At 36.5% G+C, this 20998-nt stretch overlaps 4 protein-coding genes and 4 non-coding genes across 8 annotated transcripts; 2 read left to right on the top strand and 6 right to left on the bottom strand.

Moving 5' to 3' along the window:
- On the top strand, nt 1-72 carry TRNAR-UCU. The gene has a single exon. It is a non-coding gene; the product is annotated as a tRNA-Arg (tRNA).
- A 19-nt stretch (nt 73-91) lies between these two features.
- LOC123423269 (ATP synthase subunit alpha, chloroplastic) lies at nt 92-1815 on the bottom strand. Its single transcript, XM_045107810.1, has one exon. It carries the CDS (start codon nt 1710-1712, stop codon nt 198-200), a length of 1515 nt encoding a protein of 504 aa, XP_044963745.1. The 5' UTR covers nt 1713-1815; the 3' UTR covers nt 92-197.
- Nucleotides 1816-4373: 2558 nt separating this feature from the next.
- On the bottom strand, nt 4374-5712 carry LOC123423273 (ATP synthase subunit a, chloroplastic). Its single transcript, XM_045107813.1, has one exon. The coding sequence runs from the start codon at nt 5315-5317 to the stop codon at nt 4457-4459; it is 861 nt and encodes a 286-aa protein (XP_044963748.1). The 5' UTR covers nt 5318-5712; the 3' UTR covers nt 4374-4456.
- A 91-nt stretch (nt 5713-5803) lies between these two features.
- On the bottom strand, nt 5804-10951 carry LOC123423265 (DNA-directed RNA polymerase subunit beta''). Its single transcript, XM_045107806.1, has one exon. It carries the CDS (start codon nt 10933-10935, stop codon nt 6502-6504), a length of 4434 nt encoding a protein of 1477 aa, XP_044963741.1. The 5' UTR covers nt 10936-10951; the 3' UTR covers nt 5804-6501.
- Nucleotides 10952-12484: 1533 nt separating this feature from the next.
- On the bottom strand, nt 12485-20977 carry LOC123423266 (DNA-directed RNA polymerase subunit beta). The gene has a single exon (XM_045107807.1). The coding sequence runs from the start codon at nt 16459-16461 to the stop codon at nt 13231-13233; it is 3231 nt and encodes a 1076-aa protein (XP_044963742.1). The 5' UTR covers nt 16462-20977; the 3' UTR covers nt 12485-13230.
- Nucleotides 17627-17697, top strand: TRNAC-GCA. The gene has a single exon. It is a non-coding gene; the product is annotated as a tRNA-Cys (tRNA).
- TRNAD-GUC lies at nt 20111-20184 on the bottom strand. Its single transcript has one exon. It is a non-coding gene; the product is annotated as a tRNA-Asp (tRNA).
- On the bottom strand, nt 20544-20625 carry TRNAY-GUA. The gene has a single exon. It is a non-coding gene; the product is annotated as a tRNA-Tyr (tRNA).
- Nucleotides 20978-20998: the final 21 nt, after the last annotated feature.

The raw sequence follows: 20998 nt of genomic DNA, 5'->3' as shown, positions 1-20998 counted from the left end.
GCGTCCATTGTCTAATGGATAGGACAGAGGTCTTCTAAACCTTTGGTATAGGTTCAAATCCTATTGGACGCAATCTTATTTCTATCTATTCTTTAAATAACTATACTAAACTAAAAACAAAGAAAACTTTTTTGCATGATTCAAATAACAAGAGTAGACATGCAAAATAACAAGAGTAGATATGCCAAATTTATTTGTTACTGAAGGGAAAACCGTTCCAGCTGTTCCTGAATAGCTTCCTTCAAAAGGATTTCCGCTTGCTCGGTGAATGTCTTGCTAGAAGATATAATTTCTTGGAATTGAGGTTTAGTATCTTTTAGGTGTTTACGTAACTCATCCAGAAATTTATTTACCTGTTCGATTTCTAACGAATCAAGATATCCTCTTGTTCCGGTATAAATAGTAGCTATCTGCTCTTCCACTGGGAGAGGATTTGCCTGGGATTGTTTAAGCAATTCCCTTAATCGTCGACCCCTTGCCAATTGATTCTGACTTGTTTTATCGAGAGCAGAGGCGAATTGTGCAAAGGCTTGTAACTCTGCGAATTGAGCTAGTTCCAATTTTGATTTGCCAGCTACTTGTTTCATGGCTTTAATTTGAGCCGCGGATCCTACTCTGGAAACAGAAATACCCACATTAATAGCGGGTCGAATTCCGGCATTGAATAGATCCGCCGATAAGAATATTTGTCCATCTGTAATGGAGATTACATTAGTAGGAATATAGGCGGAAACGTCTCCAGATTGAGTCTCAACTATTGGTAAAGCGGTCATACTTCCTTCGCCTAAAAGAGAATTTAATTTAGCGGCTCTTTCTAAAAGGCGTGAATGCAAATAAAAAACATCCCCTGGATAAGCCTCACGGCCGGGAGGTCTTCTTAATAGAAGGGACATTTGGCGATAAGCTTGTGCCTGTTTGGAGAGATCATCATAAATTATTAAAGTATGCCGTTCGCGGTACATAAAATACTCAGCCAGGGCTGCTCCCGTATAAGGAGCGAGGTATTGTAATGTAGCAGGTGAATCCGCCATTTCAGCTACTACAATAGTGTATTCCATGGCCCCCTCCTCATGGAAAGTAGTTACTACTTGAGCTACGGAGGATGCTCTTTGACCGATAGCTACATAAACACATATTACACCTTGCCCTTTTTGATTGAGAATTGTATCTGTAGCTACTGCTGTTTTGCCAGTCTGTCTGTCCCCAATAATTAACTCTCGCTGACCGCGCCCTATAGGAATCATCGAATCGATAGCAATAAGCCCTGTTTGAAGAGGTTCGTATACGGAACGCCTGGAAATTATACTTGGAGCAGGAGATTCAATTAAGCGAGATTCGGAAGCTATAATTTCGCCTTTCCCATCAATAGGTTTAGCCAGAGCATTTACAACACGACCCAAGTAAGCCTCACTCACGGGTATCTGAGCAATTCTTCCTGTTGCTTTTACAAAACTGCCCTCTTGTATCATCAACCCATCGCCCATTAATACAATCCCAACATTTTTGGATTCCAAATTCAGAGCAATACCCCTAGTACCTTCTGCAAATTGGACTAATTCACCCGACATTATTTCACCAAGACCTATAATACGAGCAATCCCATCCCCCACTTGAACTACGCGACCTATATTCTCAATCCCTACTTTCCTATTATATTGTTCAATACGTTCGCGGAGAATTTTATGAATTTCGTCGACTCGAAGGGTTGCCATTAGTGTTTCTTGACTCTTTTTTCGAAAGCAAGGGGAAAAATAATGCCTAAATTCTAAACGAAAGTAGAAGTTCAAGGCCTAATTAATTTAATTATCTCTTCCATTCCAGGGACCCGAGAATGCCAATATTAGCACGAATCGTACGGAAATGTAACTCGGTATTCAAACAACTATTCAGAGTTCCTAGAGCTCCTTGTACGGCCTGTTGGAAAACCCGCTGTCGGACCTGATTCATTGCCCTTTGTTTTTCAAAATAAAGGGTTTCGTTTTTAGACTTTTCTAATTGTTCCAAACTAATAGAAGTAGCATTAATCAAATTTGCTTTTTCTCGTTCTATCTCAGAGTATCCATTCATTCGATACTCATCCGCTTCTAGTTCGACTTTCTGTAATCGAATCCGAGCTTTTTCGAGTTGCTCAATGGTCCCTCTACGCAATTCTTCTGAATTTCGAATAGTACTCAAGATCCTCTGTTTTCGATTATCTAATAAATCTTTTAATGAAAGTAGATTATTTTGTAAGTTTACAACTTTTATGATCTCTTCCCGAACCAAACATGAATCTTTCGATTCATTTGGCTCTCACGCTCCTTTTTTTCTTTTTTTGCTATAGCAATTTCCATATCTTTTTTTAAGTATAAGTAATGAGCCTATCCTCTATCTTATTTTTTATGTTTATATTTCAATATACCGAAACCTATATAAGACTAGATAAATATTAAGAGGACTCTTCCGCCTAGATAAAAATATATCATGGTCAGCAAAGTTGTTTCTTTATTTATATTTGCCCTTTAGTTAATAATTTCAATTTCATTAAGAAAAACTAACTAAATAAATGGAAAATGAAAATTAATAGAATTCTTTTTTTTTTTTCTTCAAATCCAAAAAATTTCTCTTTTTTATACATAGGTCGTCGATTCGGCATTGGTTAAAAAAGGGCAGGGTGCCCCTTCTTTTTTTTTCTAGTAAATAGTTCAAACCATTTTATCGATATGAGTGTTCTATATCAGATAAATTTTACATTAGCTATTTCCCGTTTAAATTCGGTACTAATACTAATATAGTTGTAGAAAGAGTACCTCTTTTTGCCTGGACTTCAAGCAGTTTAGCTTTAACCGTGTTAATGGTCTCACATTCTTGGTTTATAGAGAATCAAAATTGATTTACCAATGAGTCGCGAAATGCTATGGTTCTTCCATATGATTTCTGAATTTATTCAGAAGTAATTCGTCGAGATCGTGCACCCTTTTCTTATTTATCCGAAAAATACTAAAAAATATTCTAAAGTGCAGCCGGATAGATCCAATCTATTCTTGAAATAGACAACTCGCACACACTCCCTTTCCAAAAAAAATCAAAACACCAACCACTACAGTTAGATTTATTAGATTTGTTGCTAAAATATCGGTATTAAGCCCGAAACTGCCAGCGGATGGCCAGTGAGCTAAAAAAACGAAAGAATGGGTTACATTTTTCATATGCTCTCCTCTTATAGATAGGACGAACAAAGAACAAAGTTTTTCGATCACTTACTTCGCTCGCCCTTTTTTGATCGGTTTTTTTAATGCAAATAGATTCAATCTAGTAATTTCTTTTAGATTAAGTCTTAGGTCTTGTTTGACCGGTGAAAGGCTTCCTTTGTTGAAATGTTCCGTTCCCAAAATTCCTAAAATAAAAGGAAAAAACTTTCCACTTTCCTAAACTAAGGACGGGAAATAAGAAGGCGAGCATATCTTCTAAATTAATCATACTCAACTCAGCCCTTCCTAGAATGCGGTATTATCTGTCCCGATAAATAGATAATTCCAGGAGTAATAAATAGGAGTAAATTAAATAAAGTATTGATATAATTGGAATTGCGGAAGCAAATACCAATTTACTAAAAAAAGAAAAAAGTATCTAATCGAAATCGAAAGAACTTTTTTTTTTAGGATTAAACAAAAGGGTTCGCAAATAAAAGCGCTAGTGCCACAACTAGTCCATAAATTGTTAAAGCTTCCATAAAAGCTAGACTAAGCAATAAAGTACCTCGTATTTTACCTTCTGCTTCTGGCTGTCTCGCAATACCTTCTACAGCTTGTCCTGCAGCAGTACCTTGACCAACTCCAGGTCCAATAGAAGCAAGCCCTACGGCCAATCCAGCAGCAATAACAGAAGCAGCAGCAATTAGTGGATTCATGGTGAGTAGTTCCTCGTGTCAAAAAAAAAGAAATGGTTAAGGATACAATCAACCAAAAAATTCTTACTTCTAAGCTCTATTGGGGAGAAGTAAAGTAACTAAAAAGTACAAATTGAAATCAAATTGAAATGTGAATTGTCCGAACTACATAGAAGGGAATTCTATATCCATATATCGGATTAGATAATGAATCTAACCTAGGAATATATAATATAATATCAATATCCTATATACATTTGTTTCTTCTATTTTGTTTGCATATTTTCTCATTTTCTATTGAATCGGATTCTAAAATCATTGCTTAAAGTGGAAACCCGCATAAAAGAGGACTCCACTTATAGATATTAAGGATATTTATTATAGTATAGATCTAGCCTGACTCCACCCTCCTTAATGCATATATACTTTGAAAATTCCATAATATAGTCTATTCTATTCTCTCTCCTACAACTCTAGGCTATATATTCATACGCATTTCTAACTATTGCAACCAAGCAGATTATCTGGAACCATGCATGAATTGAGCTAAGCTGAAAAAAAAAATACTATATTCCAAAACTAGTCAATTCAATGATGACCCTCCATGGATTCACCTATATAGGCTGCGGCTAATGTTGCAAAAATAAGAGCTTGAATACCGCTTGTAAATAATCCAAGAAACATGACCGGTATAGGGATTACTAAGGGGACTAAAGAAACAAGAACAACAACGACTAATTCATCCGCCAATATATTCCCGAAAAGTCGAAAGCTAAGCGATAATGGTTTTGTGAAATCTTCTAGGATGTTAATTGGTAAAAGGATTGGGGTTGGTTTAATATATTTCTCGAAATAGCTCAATCCTTTTTTGCTAAGACCAGCATAAAAATATGCCGCTGACGTGAGTAAAGCTAAAGCAACAGTAGTATTTATATCATTCGTGGGCGCTGCTAATTCCCCATGGGGTAACTCTATAATTTTCCAAGGTAAAAGAGCACCCGACCAATTTGAAACAAAAATAAAAAGGAACATAGTTCCAATAAAGGGAACCCAGGGACCATATTCTTCTCCAATCTGAGTTTTGCTCAAGTCTCGAATAAACTCAAGGACATATTCAAAAAAATTCTGCCCGTCGGTCGGGATGGTTTGTGGATTCCGAACAGCTATGACAACTGAACCTAGCAAGATAGTAATTACGACCCAAGAAGTGATGAGTACCTGGGCATGAATTTGAAAACCTCCTATTTGCCAATAGAAGTGTTGGCCTACTTCTACACCCGATATATCGTATAACCCCTTGAGTGTTTTAATGGAACAAGGTATAATATTCATATTGTCCTCTGATAAAAATTGAACTTCAAAAAAGGAATTCTTTTGATTCAACCATCTCTTTCTCAACTCAGCAACTTGAACTATTAATTTGATATTTAGGATACCAAGAAAGCACATCAGATCATAATATATATCAATACCCTCTAATATATATCAATATTCCCCTTCTTTTTTCTATGCAAAACAAATTCTATGCAAAAAAAGATATAGTAAGTCATTCCATAAATCTACGCAGTTGTCCAAGAATTCACTATATATTCTTAATCAACGATTTCTTATATAGAGAGAACGGCCCTCACAAATTGAAAATACTAATTTGTTAAGAATCAATCGAATTGAAGTCATAGTGTCATCGTTGGCTGGAATCGATATATTCGCGAGATCCGGGTCACAATTTGTATCGACTAAAGAAATAGTAGGAATTCCCAAAATGGCACATTCCCGAAGAGCTATATACTCTTTTTGCTGATCAAGGACGATCACAATGTCTGGCAATCTCGTCATATATTTGATCCCGCCGAGATACCTTTGTAAGGTAGATAATTTTCTCTTCAAGATTGCCACATCTCTTTTTGGGAGATGGTGGAATTTTCCCATTTTTTCTTCCGCTCTTAAGTCTCTAAATTGAGAAAGTCTAGTTTTCGTAATCGACCAATTCGTTAACATACCACTGAACCACTTTTTATTAACATAATGACAACGAGCCCTTATTGCAGCTGATGCTACTAAATCTGTTGCTCTTTTTTTGGTACCAACAATTAAGAAACTTTTTCCCTGACTTGCTGCATCAAAAACTAAATCACAAGCTTCTGATAAAAAACGGGCCGTTCTAGCGAGATTTATAATATGAGTACCTTTACGCTTTGCCGAAATGTAAGGGGCCATTTTAGGATTCCATTTCTTAATACCATGACCAAAATGAACTCCTGCTTCTATCATCTCTTTCAAATTAATGTTCCAATATCTTCTTGTCATTTTTTCCACACTTCCTTTTTTTTTCATCCTAACATTCCATTACGGAATTTATTTCTTTTTGAAGATTAAGAAAGATCCGAAATAGCTTGAAATAAATAAAATAATAATTGTTCTGAGAGAACCTTGTACTAAGAGTTGGCCATTGATACATTGATACATGGTATAAACAAAACCTTAATTTAATGAATTAACTGACTTGTTTTACTTATTAAAATAAAAATCTTAAAAATCTAAAATTTAACCTGTTAGTGTTCTAAGTTCAAAAGTCTAGTAAAGTAAAAAATATGTTTTATGTATCCTTAGGGTTAAATGTTAAATGGGGGTTTTTATGTCTCATAAAAATTGTTTGTTACGTCAGAATCTGAAGAAACTAATTCTGTATGGAGAAACAAAAAATCTCTCATTTCCGACGCGAATAGATTTTTTTTTTTTATTTCGAAATAAAGGTTCTTGTCTTGTGGGGAACGATGCACAAATTTTTGGAATCCGGTACCAACAGGTATAATCCCCCCCAGAACTACGTTTTCTTTCAAGCCTTTCAACCAATCAATGCGACCTCGTAGGGCAGCTTTTGCTAAAACTCGAGCAGTTTCTTGAAAACTTGCTTCAGATATGAAACTTTGGGTATTCAGGGAAGCCCTTGTTATTCCCAATAAGATTGCCCGATAATAGATCGATTCATCCAAAGCTCGCCCTGCTCGTTCCGCTCGCAATAGTCCGATTAATTCCCCAGGCGAAAAAACATTAGACATTCCATCTTCGGAAACCCGCACTTTTGATGTTACTTGGCGTATAATAATCTCTATATGTCTATTATGGATCTGTACCCCTTGGGATCGATAAACCTTTTGGATTTTATTAACCAAAGAAATACGACTTTGGGCTATGGTTAGCTCAGCTCCAATCAAGAATCCCCAAGGGACCCCAAGAATTCTTGGTATACGCTCATTCCAATCCTCAATTCTCCTTTCGAGATTGGGGGATAATGAATCAATTGAACGCGCTTCAAAGATTTGTTCCACTTTTGGAAGACCTTGCGTTATGTCACTAGATCTCGATTTTTCATATATAAACGTAACTAACCTATCTCCCTTGTAAAGGATTTCTCCATAATGACCATTAACAGTTGCTCCTGTAGTGGCCAAATAAGGTTTAGCTGCTCTTATAACAAAGGAATCCATATTTACACTGAAAATTTGACCAGATTTTTTTATGTGCGATTTAAATAGACATACATTTTCACAAATAAATTGTCCAAGGTGAATTATTGCCAATGTCTCTTCCCAAGAATCATGATGGACAAAGTGACAATTCAAAAGGAATGGATCCAACATTATGTTACTATCGAAATTGGAAATCCTTTTATTTTCATCTATTAAAGAGTATTTAAGTTCTTGAAGTACTTGGAAGGTTTGTTTCAAATTGTCAACGAACAAATATTTTTTTAGCAGGATTTTATTATGCGTTAGTAAATAGTAAGATGAAGAAAAATGCGATATACTAGCTACAATAGCCCCTAAGGGCCCAAAAATTTCTAGAATAGGAATTCTAGGATTCCATTCTTTTATCGCATTGGGATGTTTTGAATTCTTGAATAAACCAATTCGAGAACAGTTGGATGCCGACAAAATCATCAAAGATTGGTATTCTTTATTTCGATTCAACAAAGTGCCAATAGCTTCTTGATGTTGGCTAAGTGATTCAATCTTCGCCTTGGAATAAAAAGAATTGCTATTGGCGCGATCTAACCTATTATGGGGAGTCGGTCCTCCACTTGTCCTATCATACCTTTTTCGTGTATACGAAATAGTGGACTTGACTAACTCAATTCTTAGGAAATCGCGAATAAGATCATTTGCTCTTACCTCAACAAGGGAAGCACCAGCCTTTTCTTTTTCTTCTTGTTCCCAATTCACTACTAAGCAAGTTCTAACAAATTGACTATTTGTGTGATAAATTCTTTGAGTTAACTTGCTATTTTCATGATAAATAAAATTGACAAGTCGAATTTGGAGATTATTTTCTTCTTGCAAGAGATCCTGCGGGAAAAGTGTTGCTAAATTTCTTCCTTCGTCCATTTCATATGCCACTGTAGGGCGAACGGAAACAAAATACTTTTCCTTGCTCTTGAGAATTTTTTTCCGTTGAACATAGACCCAATTTTTCTTTTTTTTTGATTCCTTAGAATCTTTTTTTTGTCTTTCTGGCGGTATCAAACACCCACCTAATATCTTATCTGCCTCTTCAGGAAAATGAATATCTCCGGAAAATATTTTGAGTTCCGTATGGCTTTTTTTTCTCTTCACTCGGACCAGTCCGCCTAGTCCACTTCTTGTATTTTTTGTGAGTTGTGTATCCACTCCAATAATACTATTGTCAAGTATCTTTAGGGATGAAGATCTCGGCAAGATATGAAGTTCTTGAAGAATGAAAAAAAACCGATCTACTTCTTTTTGGTATTTTAGACTAAATTCTTTTGTTCCTCGATGCTCAATCAAACCCTCTTTTTTTAAGATGGAATCTTCCTCTGGGCTCTCGTATTCGTCCTCTGAGTCTTCTTCTGAGTCTTCCTCTAAAGTACCATATTTTTCCTCGCCGCTTTCCCCGGGGCTGCCATATTCGTCTTCTGAGTCTTCTTCTAAAGTTCCATATTCGTCCTCTTGGGTCCTATATTTGCTCTCTGGGTTCCCATATTCCTCTTCTGAGTCTTTCTCTAAAGTCCTATATTCGTTCTCTGGGTTCCCATATTTGTTTTCTGGGCTCCCATATTCGTTTTCTAGGGTTTCATATTCGTATTCGTCTTCTAGGATTCCATATTTAGATTCTTCTAGGGTTTCATATTCGTCCTCTCGGGTCCTGTATTCGTGTTCTAGGGTCTCATATTCCTCTTCTGAGTCTTCCGCTCGAGTCCTATATTCTTCTTCTAGGGTCCTATATCTAAATTTAACAATTCCTGAACCCTTTTTATCTTTTCTGTATCGGGGATCGTCAAAATAAGCAAAAATAGTATTTCTACGTAAAACACCCATAAAGGGGATTTCAATCGAAATCCCAAAACAGGATATTAGTTCTTTCTCTTGTTCTTGATGATATTGTAATGGAATGACGAACCTATTTCTTCGCTTTTTCGCCAACAAATCTGAATTATCTTGAAAAATAGAAGGATAGATCAAATTCCAATGGCCATTGGACATGATTCGATCCGACGTTGAATAATCAAGAATTTCCCTATCTTTTTTACCATAAGTATTCATTTGATCTTGATCCTTGTGGAGTGAAAAAGACGCTATACTGGATCTGCACATACTTACGGATAATATCCATAAATGGCTTGTTTTTGGTAATCGACGAAGATTACCATATTGATATTCGGGCGCATGGTAAACATCAGTACTCCAGTGCATTTCGCCGTCTGATTCAGAATAAATATGCTTTTGTACCCTTTCTTTAAAATGTAAAGTGGACGTTCCGGCACGAATCTCCGCAATTACTTGTTCAGATTTTACATATTGATCATTTTGCACTAGAATCAAGCTTTTTGAGGGAATATTCACACTATATAGAATATCTTGACTCTGAATAGTTACATGCAAGTCTATATAACATAGAAAAGCAGGCTGTCCATGACGGGTACGTGTGGGGTGAACCAAATTCTCATTGAATTGGATTTTTCCATTCGAAGGGGATCGTACAAGGTCGGCAGTACCCCCTGTGAATACTCCGCCAGTATGAAAAGTTCTTAATGTTAGTTGAGTCCCTGGCTCCCCAATTGATTGACCCGCAATAATACCTACGGCTTCTCCCAATTCCACCAGATCACTATGAGTAGGACTCCGGCCATAGCATAATTGACAGATCCAAGAAGTGCTTCGGCAAGTAAAGGGGGTTCTAATATATATTGGTTGTGCTCGAAATGGTTGTGCTCGAAAGGCAGTTATGAATCGATTGACTAATCCAATTCCAATATCTTGATTTCGCGCGGCAATGCATCGTGAACCGATATATATATCGTCTGCTAATACACGACCAATTAGTGTTTGGACAAAAAGTTTTTCCGTCATCCCATTTTGAGGACTTACAGAAATACCTCGGATAGTACCACAATCTCTTCTACGCACAATAATATGTTGAACTACTTCAACAAGTCTACGTGTAAGATATCCAGCATCTGCTGTTCGTACAGCAGTATCTACAACCCCTTTGCGGGCTCCATAGCAGGAAATTATATATTCTGTCAAAGAAAGTCCCTCGCGTAAATTGCTTTGAATAGGTAAATCAATCATTTGTCCTTGAGGGTCCGACATTAATCCTCTCATACCTACTAATTGGTGTACTTGAGATGCATTTCCTCTGGCTCCTGAAAAAGACATTAGATAGACTGGATTAGAAGGATCCGTTATCCGAAAATTTGAATTCATTTCTTGTTTCAAATATTCACTTGTCGCATACCATATCTCAACAGATTGGCGTAATTTTTCTACCGCGTGTACAGCCCCATAATAATAGTGTTTCTCCAAAAGAAAACTCTGTTGTTCCGCGTCTTGGACTAACCATCCCTTAGAGGGTATTGTTAAAAGATCCTCGATTCCTAACGAAATCGATGTAGTAGTGGCTTGATAGAAGCCCAGAGTCTTTAGTTGATCCAGTATATGGGATGTATATCCCATTCCAAAATGATCTATTAATCTGCTAATAAGTCGTTTCATACCAGTTCCGTCTATCTCTTTATTATGAAAGACCAGATTGGCCCGTTCCGCCATACATAAGTACCCCCTTTTCGGCTGAGTAGGATTCGACAATTGCTGAGTAGGATTCGACAATGGGCCTGAGTCAGTGATTCGAAAATTTAATTAACTTAATTGCCTCAATCTCAATCTGGATTCGCGTGGCAAATAATGATGATACTAGGGAAATCGGAATGCCCCCCGAAAGCAAAGGGGAGGGGCATCGCCGAATCTAACTTTCTTGTTTAGGTAGTGTATGAATAGGCCTGACTAAATCCTTGTACGGCTTCCTCTATTTCTCTATAAAAAGAAATATGACCAAGAGTGGTTCGAATGTATATCGAACGAATTTCTTTTTTTCTATTTCCCATTATTAGATAGTGAGCATAAATCTCATGATAAGTCCCCAAAGATTCATATTGAATTTCAATCGGAACTTCTCTTGACCCAATGACGCGTTGATCCAGGTTCCATCGTAGCCACAAGGGACTATCTAAACTGATTAGTTTTTGTCTATAAGCTCCCAGTGCATCATAAGAACTAGAAAAATGGGGTTCTTTATCTTTCCTATACTTAGAATTATTATTATTGTAATTGACTTTTAAATTTGGATAGTTTCTGAAACTATTATATCTATTTGCACAAATACCTCGACGCTTTCCAATTGTTAATACATAAAGCCCGATAAGCATGTCTTGGGTTGGTACGCAAATAGGATCCCCAATAGCAGGAGATAAGAGATTCATATGAGAAAACATAAGTAAACGGGCTTCCGCCTGAGCTTCCAAGGATAAAGGTAGATGAACAGCCATTTGATCTCCATCAAAGTCTGCATTGAAACCCTTACACACTAATGGGTGTAAAGAAATAGTACGCCCCTCTACTAAAGTGGGTTGAAAGGCCTGTATGCCTAATCTATGCAGAGTAGGTGCTCTATTTAACAGTACAGGATGTCCCCGCATAACTTCTTGAAGTATTTCCCATACAATGGGTTCCTTTTCCCAAATTTTCCTTTTAGCAATCCTGACATTAGAAGTGGCGCGTTTCGTGATTAAATCGCGAATTACAAATAGCTGAAAAAGCTTTATTGCTATCTCTAGAGGTAATCCACATTGATGTAATGAAAGCGAAGGACCCACAACAATGACAGAACGCCCCGAGTAATCGACCCGTTTCCCAAGCAGAGTCTCGCGAAACCTTCCCTCTTTACCTTCAATTACATCTGAAAGTGATTTGTATACTTTATTGTGACCATCCCTCGTCGGTTGCCCGCGGGACCCACTATCAAGAAGTGTATCCACGGCTTCTTGTACCAATTTTTCCTGGCACATTACTAAATCTGCTGGCGCTAATTCACTTCTTTTTAATAGATAGGCAAGATTGTTGTTCCGACGGATAACTCTCTTATAAAGTTCATTAATGTCTGAAGTCACTACTTTATCTCCAGACCTATAAACAATAGGTCTCAATTCGGGAGGAAGAACCGGTAATAAGCACAAAACCATCCATTCTGGTTCTACATTTGTTTGAATAAAATGTTTCGCCAATTGCATGCGTCTAATCAAAAAAACTTTTCTTATTCGTCTTTTTCTATCTTCCCACTCATCTCCACTATACCCCTCGTCTTCTAATTCCTTCCATTCGACCAAAGAATTCTCTATAATAATTCGCAAATCCAAATCTGCTAATTGTTCTCTAATAGCACCTGCTCCTGTCGCAATTTCCCGATTTCGAAATGTTGCAAAGCCTGGGGTAGAAAAAAAGGGAGAAATGCTGTGGTTACAGGATGCAATTTCCTCTTCGAATAAACCTCGTAATCGTAAAAAAGTGGGTTTTTTAGTGCTGGGCCTAGCAAAAGAGAAATCGCCGTATACTAGGCCCTCCAACTTCTTAAGAGGTTTATCTAAAAGATTCGCGATATAACTAGGAAGACCTTTCAAATACCACACATGAGTCACGGGACATGCGAGTTTGATGTATCCCATTTGATATCTTCGTATCCGAGAATCCACAAATTCTACCCCGCATTTTTGGCAAAATCTTTCGTCTTCGTTTTCAGCTCCGCTCGCTCGAGAATTGCCACAACCGCAAATCCCGCTTTTTATGGGTCCAAAGATTCTTTCGCAAAACAATCCATCTTTTTCTGGTTTATCGGTTTTATAATGAAAAGTAGAGGGCCTTGTGACTTCGCCAACGGCTTCTCCATTAGGTAGGTTTTTGTTAGCCCAAGCCTTTATTTGTTGAGGGGAAACGAGTCCAATTTGAAGTTGTTGATGTTTATATTGGTCAATCATAAAATAGAAATAAGAAAAGAATTTATATTTATTCCGATCAAACTTCCTCCCTATTAACCTGGAAGTTCTTTTCAGATACAAGGAAATGATTCAGTTCTAGAGCCAAAGATCGTAGTTCTCGAACGAGCACTCGAAAAGATTCTGGAGGATCCTCATGATTAGGTATTCTTTTTCCCCAGATCGTAGCATTAAGTATTTCTTGGCGAGCTATAAGATGGTCAGATTTATAAGTAAGTATCTCTTGTAAAATATGAGCAACACCAAATCCTTCTAAAGCCCAAACTTCCATTTCTCCTACTCGTTGTCCCCCTTGCTTGGCTCTTCCTCTAACCGGTTGTTGTGTAACAAGTGAGTAGGGCCCAGTAGAACGCCCATGAATTTTCTCATCAACTTGATGAATTAATTTTAAGATATAGGACTTCCCTATTAGAACAGGTTGCTCAAAGGGGTCGCCTGTTCTTCCATCAAATATTCTGCTTTTTCCCGGGTACTCGGGTTCAAATACCCATGGATTTTTTGTTTCTTTACTGGCTTCATATAATTCTGAAAACACAAGTTTTCTTGAAGCCTCTTGCTCATATCTCTCATCAAAGGGTGCTATTCTATAATGTTTCTTTAGCAGATCCCCCGCTAATCCGAGCGAGCTTTCAAATATTTGTCCCACATTCATTCGGGAGGGTACTCCTAAGGGATTGAAGACCATATCAACGGGTGTTCCATCTTGCAAATAGGGCATATCTTGCCTAGGCAAAATTTTGGAAATGATCCCTTTATTCCCATGTCTTCCGGCTACTTTATCCCCAACTTTGATTTCACGTTTCTGTAAAATATATACACGAACCATTATGTCGAGGGGGTCCCTTTGGATCCATTTCACATCGATAACGCGCCCTCTTCCACCTATAGGTAATTTCAGAGAAGTTTCTTTTGAAGTGGAAACCTCAAGGCCGAATATGGCCCGTAATAATCCAGCTTCTGCGATATATGATGATTCGCTCGCTATCTGAGGCGTTAATTTACCTACTAAAATATCACCAGTTTCTACCCAGGATCCCAACCTAACAACTCCATTTTTGTCCAAATTGCGGAGTAAATGTTCTTCTAGATGTGGTATTTCTTTAGTGATTTTTTCAGCGGAGCCCTGGCTTGTCGTATCCGTCTGAATTTCATATTTCCGGATGTGAAAAGAGGTATAAATATCCTCATATACCAAACGTTCGCTAATTAGTACTGCGTCTTCAAAATTGTAACCTTCCCATGGCATATAAGCTACTAATACGTTTTTTCCTAAAGCAAGTTCCCCCCCAACTGTAGCAGCTCCTTCTGCTAAAATTTGTCCTTTTTTAATGGATTTACCCCGTGGAACCCGAGGTTTTTGGTGCATACAAGTATTTTTGTTAGAGCGACGGTGGTTAACTAAAGGAATACTTATAGTCTTCCCACTACTTGATAAAAGTATCTTATGACTATCAGTAGAAATGATCTTTCCCTCGCGTTCGGCTATAACGGAAACCCTCGAATCTAGAGCTGTTTGGCGTTCCAATCCAGTTCCAACAATGCATTTCTCGGACCGAGAAAGTGGAACTGCTTGGCGCTGCATATTAGAACTCATTAAAGCCCGATTCGCATCATTGTGCTCAATAAAAGGAATGAGAGAACCCCCAATAGAAAAATATTGGAAAGGAAAAATACTTCTAACATGAATCTGTTCCCATGCAATAGTCAAGAATTCTTGGCGGTATCTAGCTGGAACAACCTGTTCTTCCTGAATACCTTGATTCAAGGACAAAGAATTTCCTGCTGCTATCATATAATACTCATCTCTATTTGGTGATAGATAAACCACCTGTCTCTCTTTTTTTTCTTTTGCTTTCTCAGCAGATATTTCATAAAACGGACTCTCTATAGATCCCCACAAGTGATCAATTCTCGCATGAATTGCTAAGGATCCAGTAAGTCCAACATTGATTCCTTCAGACGTGTCAATTGGACAAATACGCCCATAGTGACTCGGATGAATATCTCGGCTCCGAAAACTTGCGGTTCTCCCCGTCAACCCTCCAGGACCTAAACAACTCACTTTTCGCCCATGAACAGTTTGTGTCAATGGATTCGTTTGATCAAAAACTTGAGATAATGGGTATGTGCCAAAAAAGGTCTCATAAGTAGTTATTAATAAAATTGAAGTTGAAGTTGGAGTTACCAAAGTTTGGGGAGTCGGTTTCGATTGACGTATGAATACTCTACGAATAGTTTTTTGAACTGCATGTTGTAAACGACCAAGAGCCAATCCGAATTGATCTTGTAACAGATCCGCAACCGAACGAATACGTTTATTTTTCAAGTGATTCATATCGTCATCGTCAAGTATACCCGTTCCAAATTTCATTCCAATCAAATGATCCGTAGCGGCCAATACATCTCGTGGTAACAAGAATGTATTGTTCTGAGGTATATCAAGATTAAGTCTCCGATTCATATTTCGTCGACCAATCCTTCCTAATTCACATTTTTGTTGAAAAAATTTCTTTTGTAATTCCTCGCATAAGGACTCCGAAAATACCAGGTCCCCACCTACACAAGCAAATTGTTGATAAAACTCCAAAATAGCTTTTTCTTTTGACTCAATCCTCTTCTTCTCCTTAGCATTCGGGAAAGACAAGAAAATTTCAGGGTAGGAAACATTATCTAGAATTTCTCTTAGATTCGAACCCATAGCTGATGATAGAACTAGAATAGATATCTTTTGTTTTCTACTCACGCGAGCCCATATCCTTTCTTTTTTATCAATTGCTAATTCCGATCTCCCTCCCCAATCTGATATTATAGTCCCGGTGTAGATAGAAATTCCCTTATGATCTAATTCCGAGCGGTAGTAAATACCAGGACTTAGCAATATTTGATTGATCACAATTCGGTATATTCCATTTATAATAAAGGTTCCTAAGGAATTCATTATAGGAATGTTTCCGATAGAAATGGTTTGCTTTTGCACATCGAAACCAAAAATTAATCTCGCAGATACATATAATTCGGAAGAATAGGTGAGTGATTCATACACAGCATCTCTTTCTTTTATCGAGGGTTCTAGCAATTGATATCCTTTCGCAAATAATTGAAATGCAATTTCGTGATCTGGATCTTTAATTGTTGGAAACTTGTCAAGTTCTTCTGCCAAGGCTTGATTAATGAACCTAAAAAATCCCTCGAATTGGATCTGACTAAATCCGGGTATTGTGGACATTCCCTCGTTTCCATTCCGGAGCATCTTAATCTTAAGTTTCCTGTTTATCAAAGAAAAATTCCATTATCAGCTCACTCTTCATCAATCCCTACGGATTGATCTAGCAATCATGGAATCTATATTCTGTTTACTGAATCACATGAAATTCTAGGGAACTCCACATACGTATTTCATATATGTATTTCATACATATGAATAGAGACCATTTCGACGAAAATTCTAGTTTACCAGGGGTACAAATGAAATGAAAATGAATTGCTAAAATATTCCTACAAAAAAAATTATGCCACTTATACTTTATAATATTCTAATCAGATTGAATGGCAAAGATTTCTCATTTTATCCCCTTTCTATGAATGTAATAAAGCCGTAATATAATACACTAGAAAGTTTTACTTTACTTCGATTTAGAATAGCGTGCTTACTTTAATTTCTAAAAATAATTTGAGGGTTCTTTTTTATTTCGGATCGGAGTAGTATAATTGCTAGAAAATTAAGTATTTCATTGTGGAATTCTAAAATAAAGTAAGTCCCTTTTTTAAGTACATGCCAATCTAATTATCCACCTCTCCCCATATCCATGCTTTTCTTTTATCGTAATTTCACTTGGGTAGGCCAAGATAGTCAGGTTATACTCTAATATCAGAGCAAATTTCCTTTTTTTATTCAAGATATTTAATTTAATACTTTGAAAAATTAAAGCACGATTCCCCATAGAGATATGTACATAAAGGGGATCTTTGGATAATAATGCTGCTCGGACCTAAAGTTCACCTATACACGGATTAAGCATAAAGCCATAATATTTTATTATGCCATTGAAATTGAAGGGGGGGAGATAATACCGATTTAAGAGTAGTTCACTACTGCAATTCAAAAAAGAAAGAGAATTCTAGTTAATGGTTCCAATTTGTTCTGAATTTTGCAGCCTGTGACTAGAAATCCACTTTTCTTCTTTTTCATCTCAATAGAAAGAAATGGGAAGTTTTATTGTGTTAGCAATGTATGTTTTAAGATAGAATCTATCGAGGAGAATAATCGAAACTGGATCAAAAAAAGCAGGAGTATCTTTTTTGAAAAAGATTGGAAAAAAGTAAGTTTAATTATATTCAAAATAAAAGAAAGGGGCTTTTCGTAAGAAAACGTGGATGAATACTTGCTGTTTTCTAGATTTTCGATCGGATTTTTTGGCGGCATGGCCAAGCGGTAAGGCAGGGGACTGCAAATCCTTTATCCCCAGTTCAAATCTGGGTGCCGCCTGATCAATAAAATACTTAGGTTTTCTAGTACTGATCGAATTCAATCAATTTTTACTTCGCATAAGTTCGGGCAAGAGAGTAACTAAGCCTGCCGATACTGGGTTTAGAGAAACCATACCATAGTTCTATCCTTAAACTAGGGTTAGGGTTTGTTTTGGCGGTAGTGGCCAAAATGGTTATCAATAGGGGTGAGGTAGTGTTTCCTTATTCTTTTATTATATGAATTTGAATTGGTTCTTAATTGATTCGATTTGAGAATTTTTAAATACGAGGATAAGATGTCAGAAATCTTGGTATCCAAAGAAAGGTCCCTAAGGGGCATTCTTCTCTTTTTCAATCTAAGATTCCAGAAGGGACTCCACGAAAGAATATCAAGACTTCCTAATTATCATACATTTTTTTATCGTACATCTTATGTGACCTACATACACTAGAGTAACAAAAGGAATAAAAAATCTTCCTATTCCCGCTTCTTCTATTCAGGACATCATTCCCGTACTCTTTCTTTTTTAAGGTAAGGAAAAAAGGGCTTTATAGTATCGTATTTTTAATGCTCTCTAATTCTACAAGAATTCCTATAAGAATTTGTTAGGAGTAAATTCCTTGAACTGATTGATCCATGGCCTTAGGGCAGAAGCCCTTTTTGACTCTGTACCCTTGATTCCACTATGATTATTGATCAATAGTAGAATAATCCCTTCATAGAAATAGGAGACATAATTTAGATGGATATAGTAAGTCTCGCTTGGGCTGCTTTAATGGTAGTCTTTACATTTTCTCTTTCACTAGTAGTATGGGGAAGGAGTGGACTCTAGGGATACGATACTACTAATTGATTAAGTAATCAAATTGTTGTATCAATTCTTTTTTTAATTGATCGTTTTGCATTAATTATTTTGTCAAACGTTATTCTTTAATCTTTTTCTTTAGTTTTGTTTCACTCCTGTAAGAAACTCTTGTATTGTAAGAAAGAGCCATTATACCAATTAAGAATTTCTACTAGAAATGACTAATGGTTAAAAAAAGTTCTATACATAAGAAAATTAGACTTTCTTCCACGGAACTATTCACGGCATATCACACATTTTCCATTTGTTTTATACTCTTTCTTTATTCTTAGAATAATTTTTATTCTCTTTTGAAGCATCTCGCGGGATATTTAAGCATGAAAGATTCGCTGGTTTTTTCCTTTTACTTTTTACTATAGTCTATTCTTATATTATTTTTCTTTCCTTCCATGGATTCTTTGGTCAAGAATTGTCTTCGATTTTTTTATTTTGACCTGATTGAAATTAAGTGGATGCAATGAAAAAAGAAATTGAATTAGACTACTTAACTATTTCAATCTACTAATCTATTCTATGTAGATTCAAAGATAATATAATAGAAAGACTCTAAAGTGTCGTAGAAAAAACTATATGTAGTTCTTTCTACCACACTTTAAGATTCCAACCAGATCCTTTCATTTAAGACTTGGATTTTTTTTATTTAATCCCTTTTTCATTTCTTCAATGATTAATTGGAATTCCACTTAATTATTTTGGCTGACTGTTTTTACATAAATAATAAGTAAAAAAGAAGTAGGAATTAGAATGAACAGTGCAGTAGCAATAAATGCGAGAATATTGACTTCCATAACCTCTTTATTTTTTATTTTCACAATAACTCGGGATGTAATCCCATGGAGAGGAAAAAGGGGTATCTTGTAAATTCAAGGGTAGGGCTTGCATTCTGATAATACTGAATCAATTCAATATTATGAATATCGGATCTATCAAATCAATTCATGGATGAGAGTTATATAGTATAACATAGGAAGATCCTATATCCATACTAAGACCAAAATGGGTTTTTTGATTGGATTAGGAATTCCCTCTTTTTTAATCCTTTTTTTTCTACTTTTTCTTTTCTATATCTCTAACCCACGAGCTTTCTTAATCTTATACAATTTCTCTTCCTTTTTCTTATAGTTATACATACAATTATGTATGTATTATATGAGCAACTTTCTATGGGTCACATAGACATCCAAATAAGCAGTAGAAGTGAGATGGGGAAAAGAGGTCTGAAATAAAAAGGGAATACAATTTATGTATGGATTCCGGTAAAATACCGGTACTCTATTCCATAACAGTGGAATAGGAAATTAAGATGAGGATGGTATCATCATAAAGAAAGATAGAGTAATATCCTAAAATTCTACTAATCCACATATCGTATGTGTGTCTTTCTTTATCTTTATCGATCGGGAGTAGTGAAAAAAATTCCTATACTCCTTCCCTCCCTCTTTAATGAGAGATGCAAAATAAAAAAGTGAAGTAAGGGTGCCCTATGGGTATTTGATCTTGCTCCCTGCCCCTTTTTTTTTCATGGAAAAAGGAAATATGAATTTCTCCATTCATTGAACCCTAGTTCGGGACTGACGGGGCTCGAACCCGCAGCTTCCGCCTTGACAGGGCGGTGCTCTGACCAATTGAACTACAATCCCCGCGGGGTGTATGGCATACCCATTCTTAAATAGAACCATAAGAAGATTCGATTCGTCTGTCGTACTCTAAGAAATAGACGAATCATATACTACATACCCACATATTAATATTATATTATACGTGGGTATAGTGAGAGTGACATAACTAGTATGTCGTGATTTTTTATCACTAAAAATGGATAATAATCCACCCTTCAACAAGAAAAACTCTTTTGTTTGTAAGAAAGGAATGAGAGAGATATGGATTAGAAAAAAAAATCCCCTTTTTTATTTCTCTTTTATTTCTATAGATCAGACATTTTATTTTATGGGAGAAAAACAAAAGGATTTAGTTCATATTCACGAAGCCCTAGATTTTTTGGGCCGAGCTGGATTTGAACCAGCGTAGACATTGTCAACGAATTTACAGTCCGTCCCCATTAACCACTCGGGCATCGACCCAGGAAGAATTTATTCTAGGGTTTTTGCTAATCTATGATTAACCTCCTTTCATAATACTCCCTACCCCCAGGGGAAGTCGAATCCCCGCTGCCTCCTTGAAAGAGAGATGTCCTGAACCACTAGACGATAGGGGCATCACTAGACGATAGGGCCATATACAACCGCTCGTGATTATACTATAATCATAGTATGAGCAGTTTTTTTGAATTGTCAATATACTCGAAAAGTATAACTAGATCCAAAGCAAAGAGTTTTTCTAACTTTTCTGCTATGTTTTCATCTAGGATTTTTTTAGTTGATGGTTAGATTAATTCATGGATCATCCTCTACCTTTTAGGGAAATTCATTTTAAATGTATAGAATAAGAATGGAT

This window comes from Hordeum vulgare, unplaced genomic scaffold (assembly GCF_904849725.1).
Source record: "Hordeum vulgare subsp. vulgare unplaced genomic scaffold, MorexV3_pseudomolecules_assembly, whole genome shotgun sequence".
NCBI classification, from domain to species: Eukaryota; Viridiplantae; Streptophyta; class Magnoliopsida; order Poales; family Poaceae; genus Hordeum; species Hordeum vulgare.
Note: the sequence above shows the minus strand (reverse complement) of the source record. Positions and strands in the feature narration are given on the sequence as shown.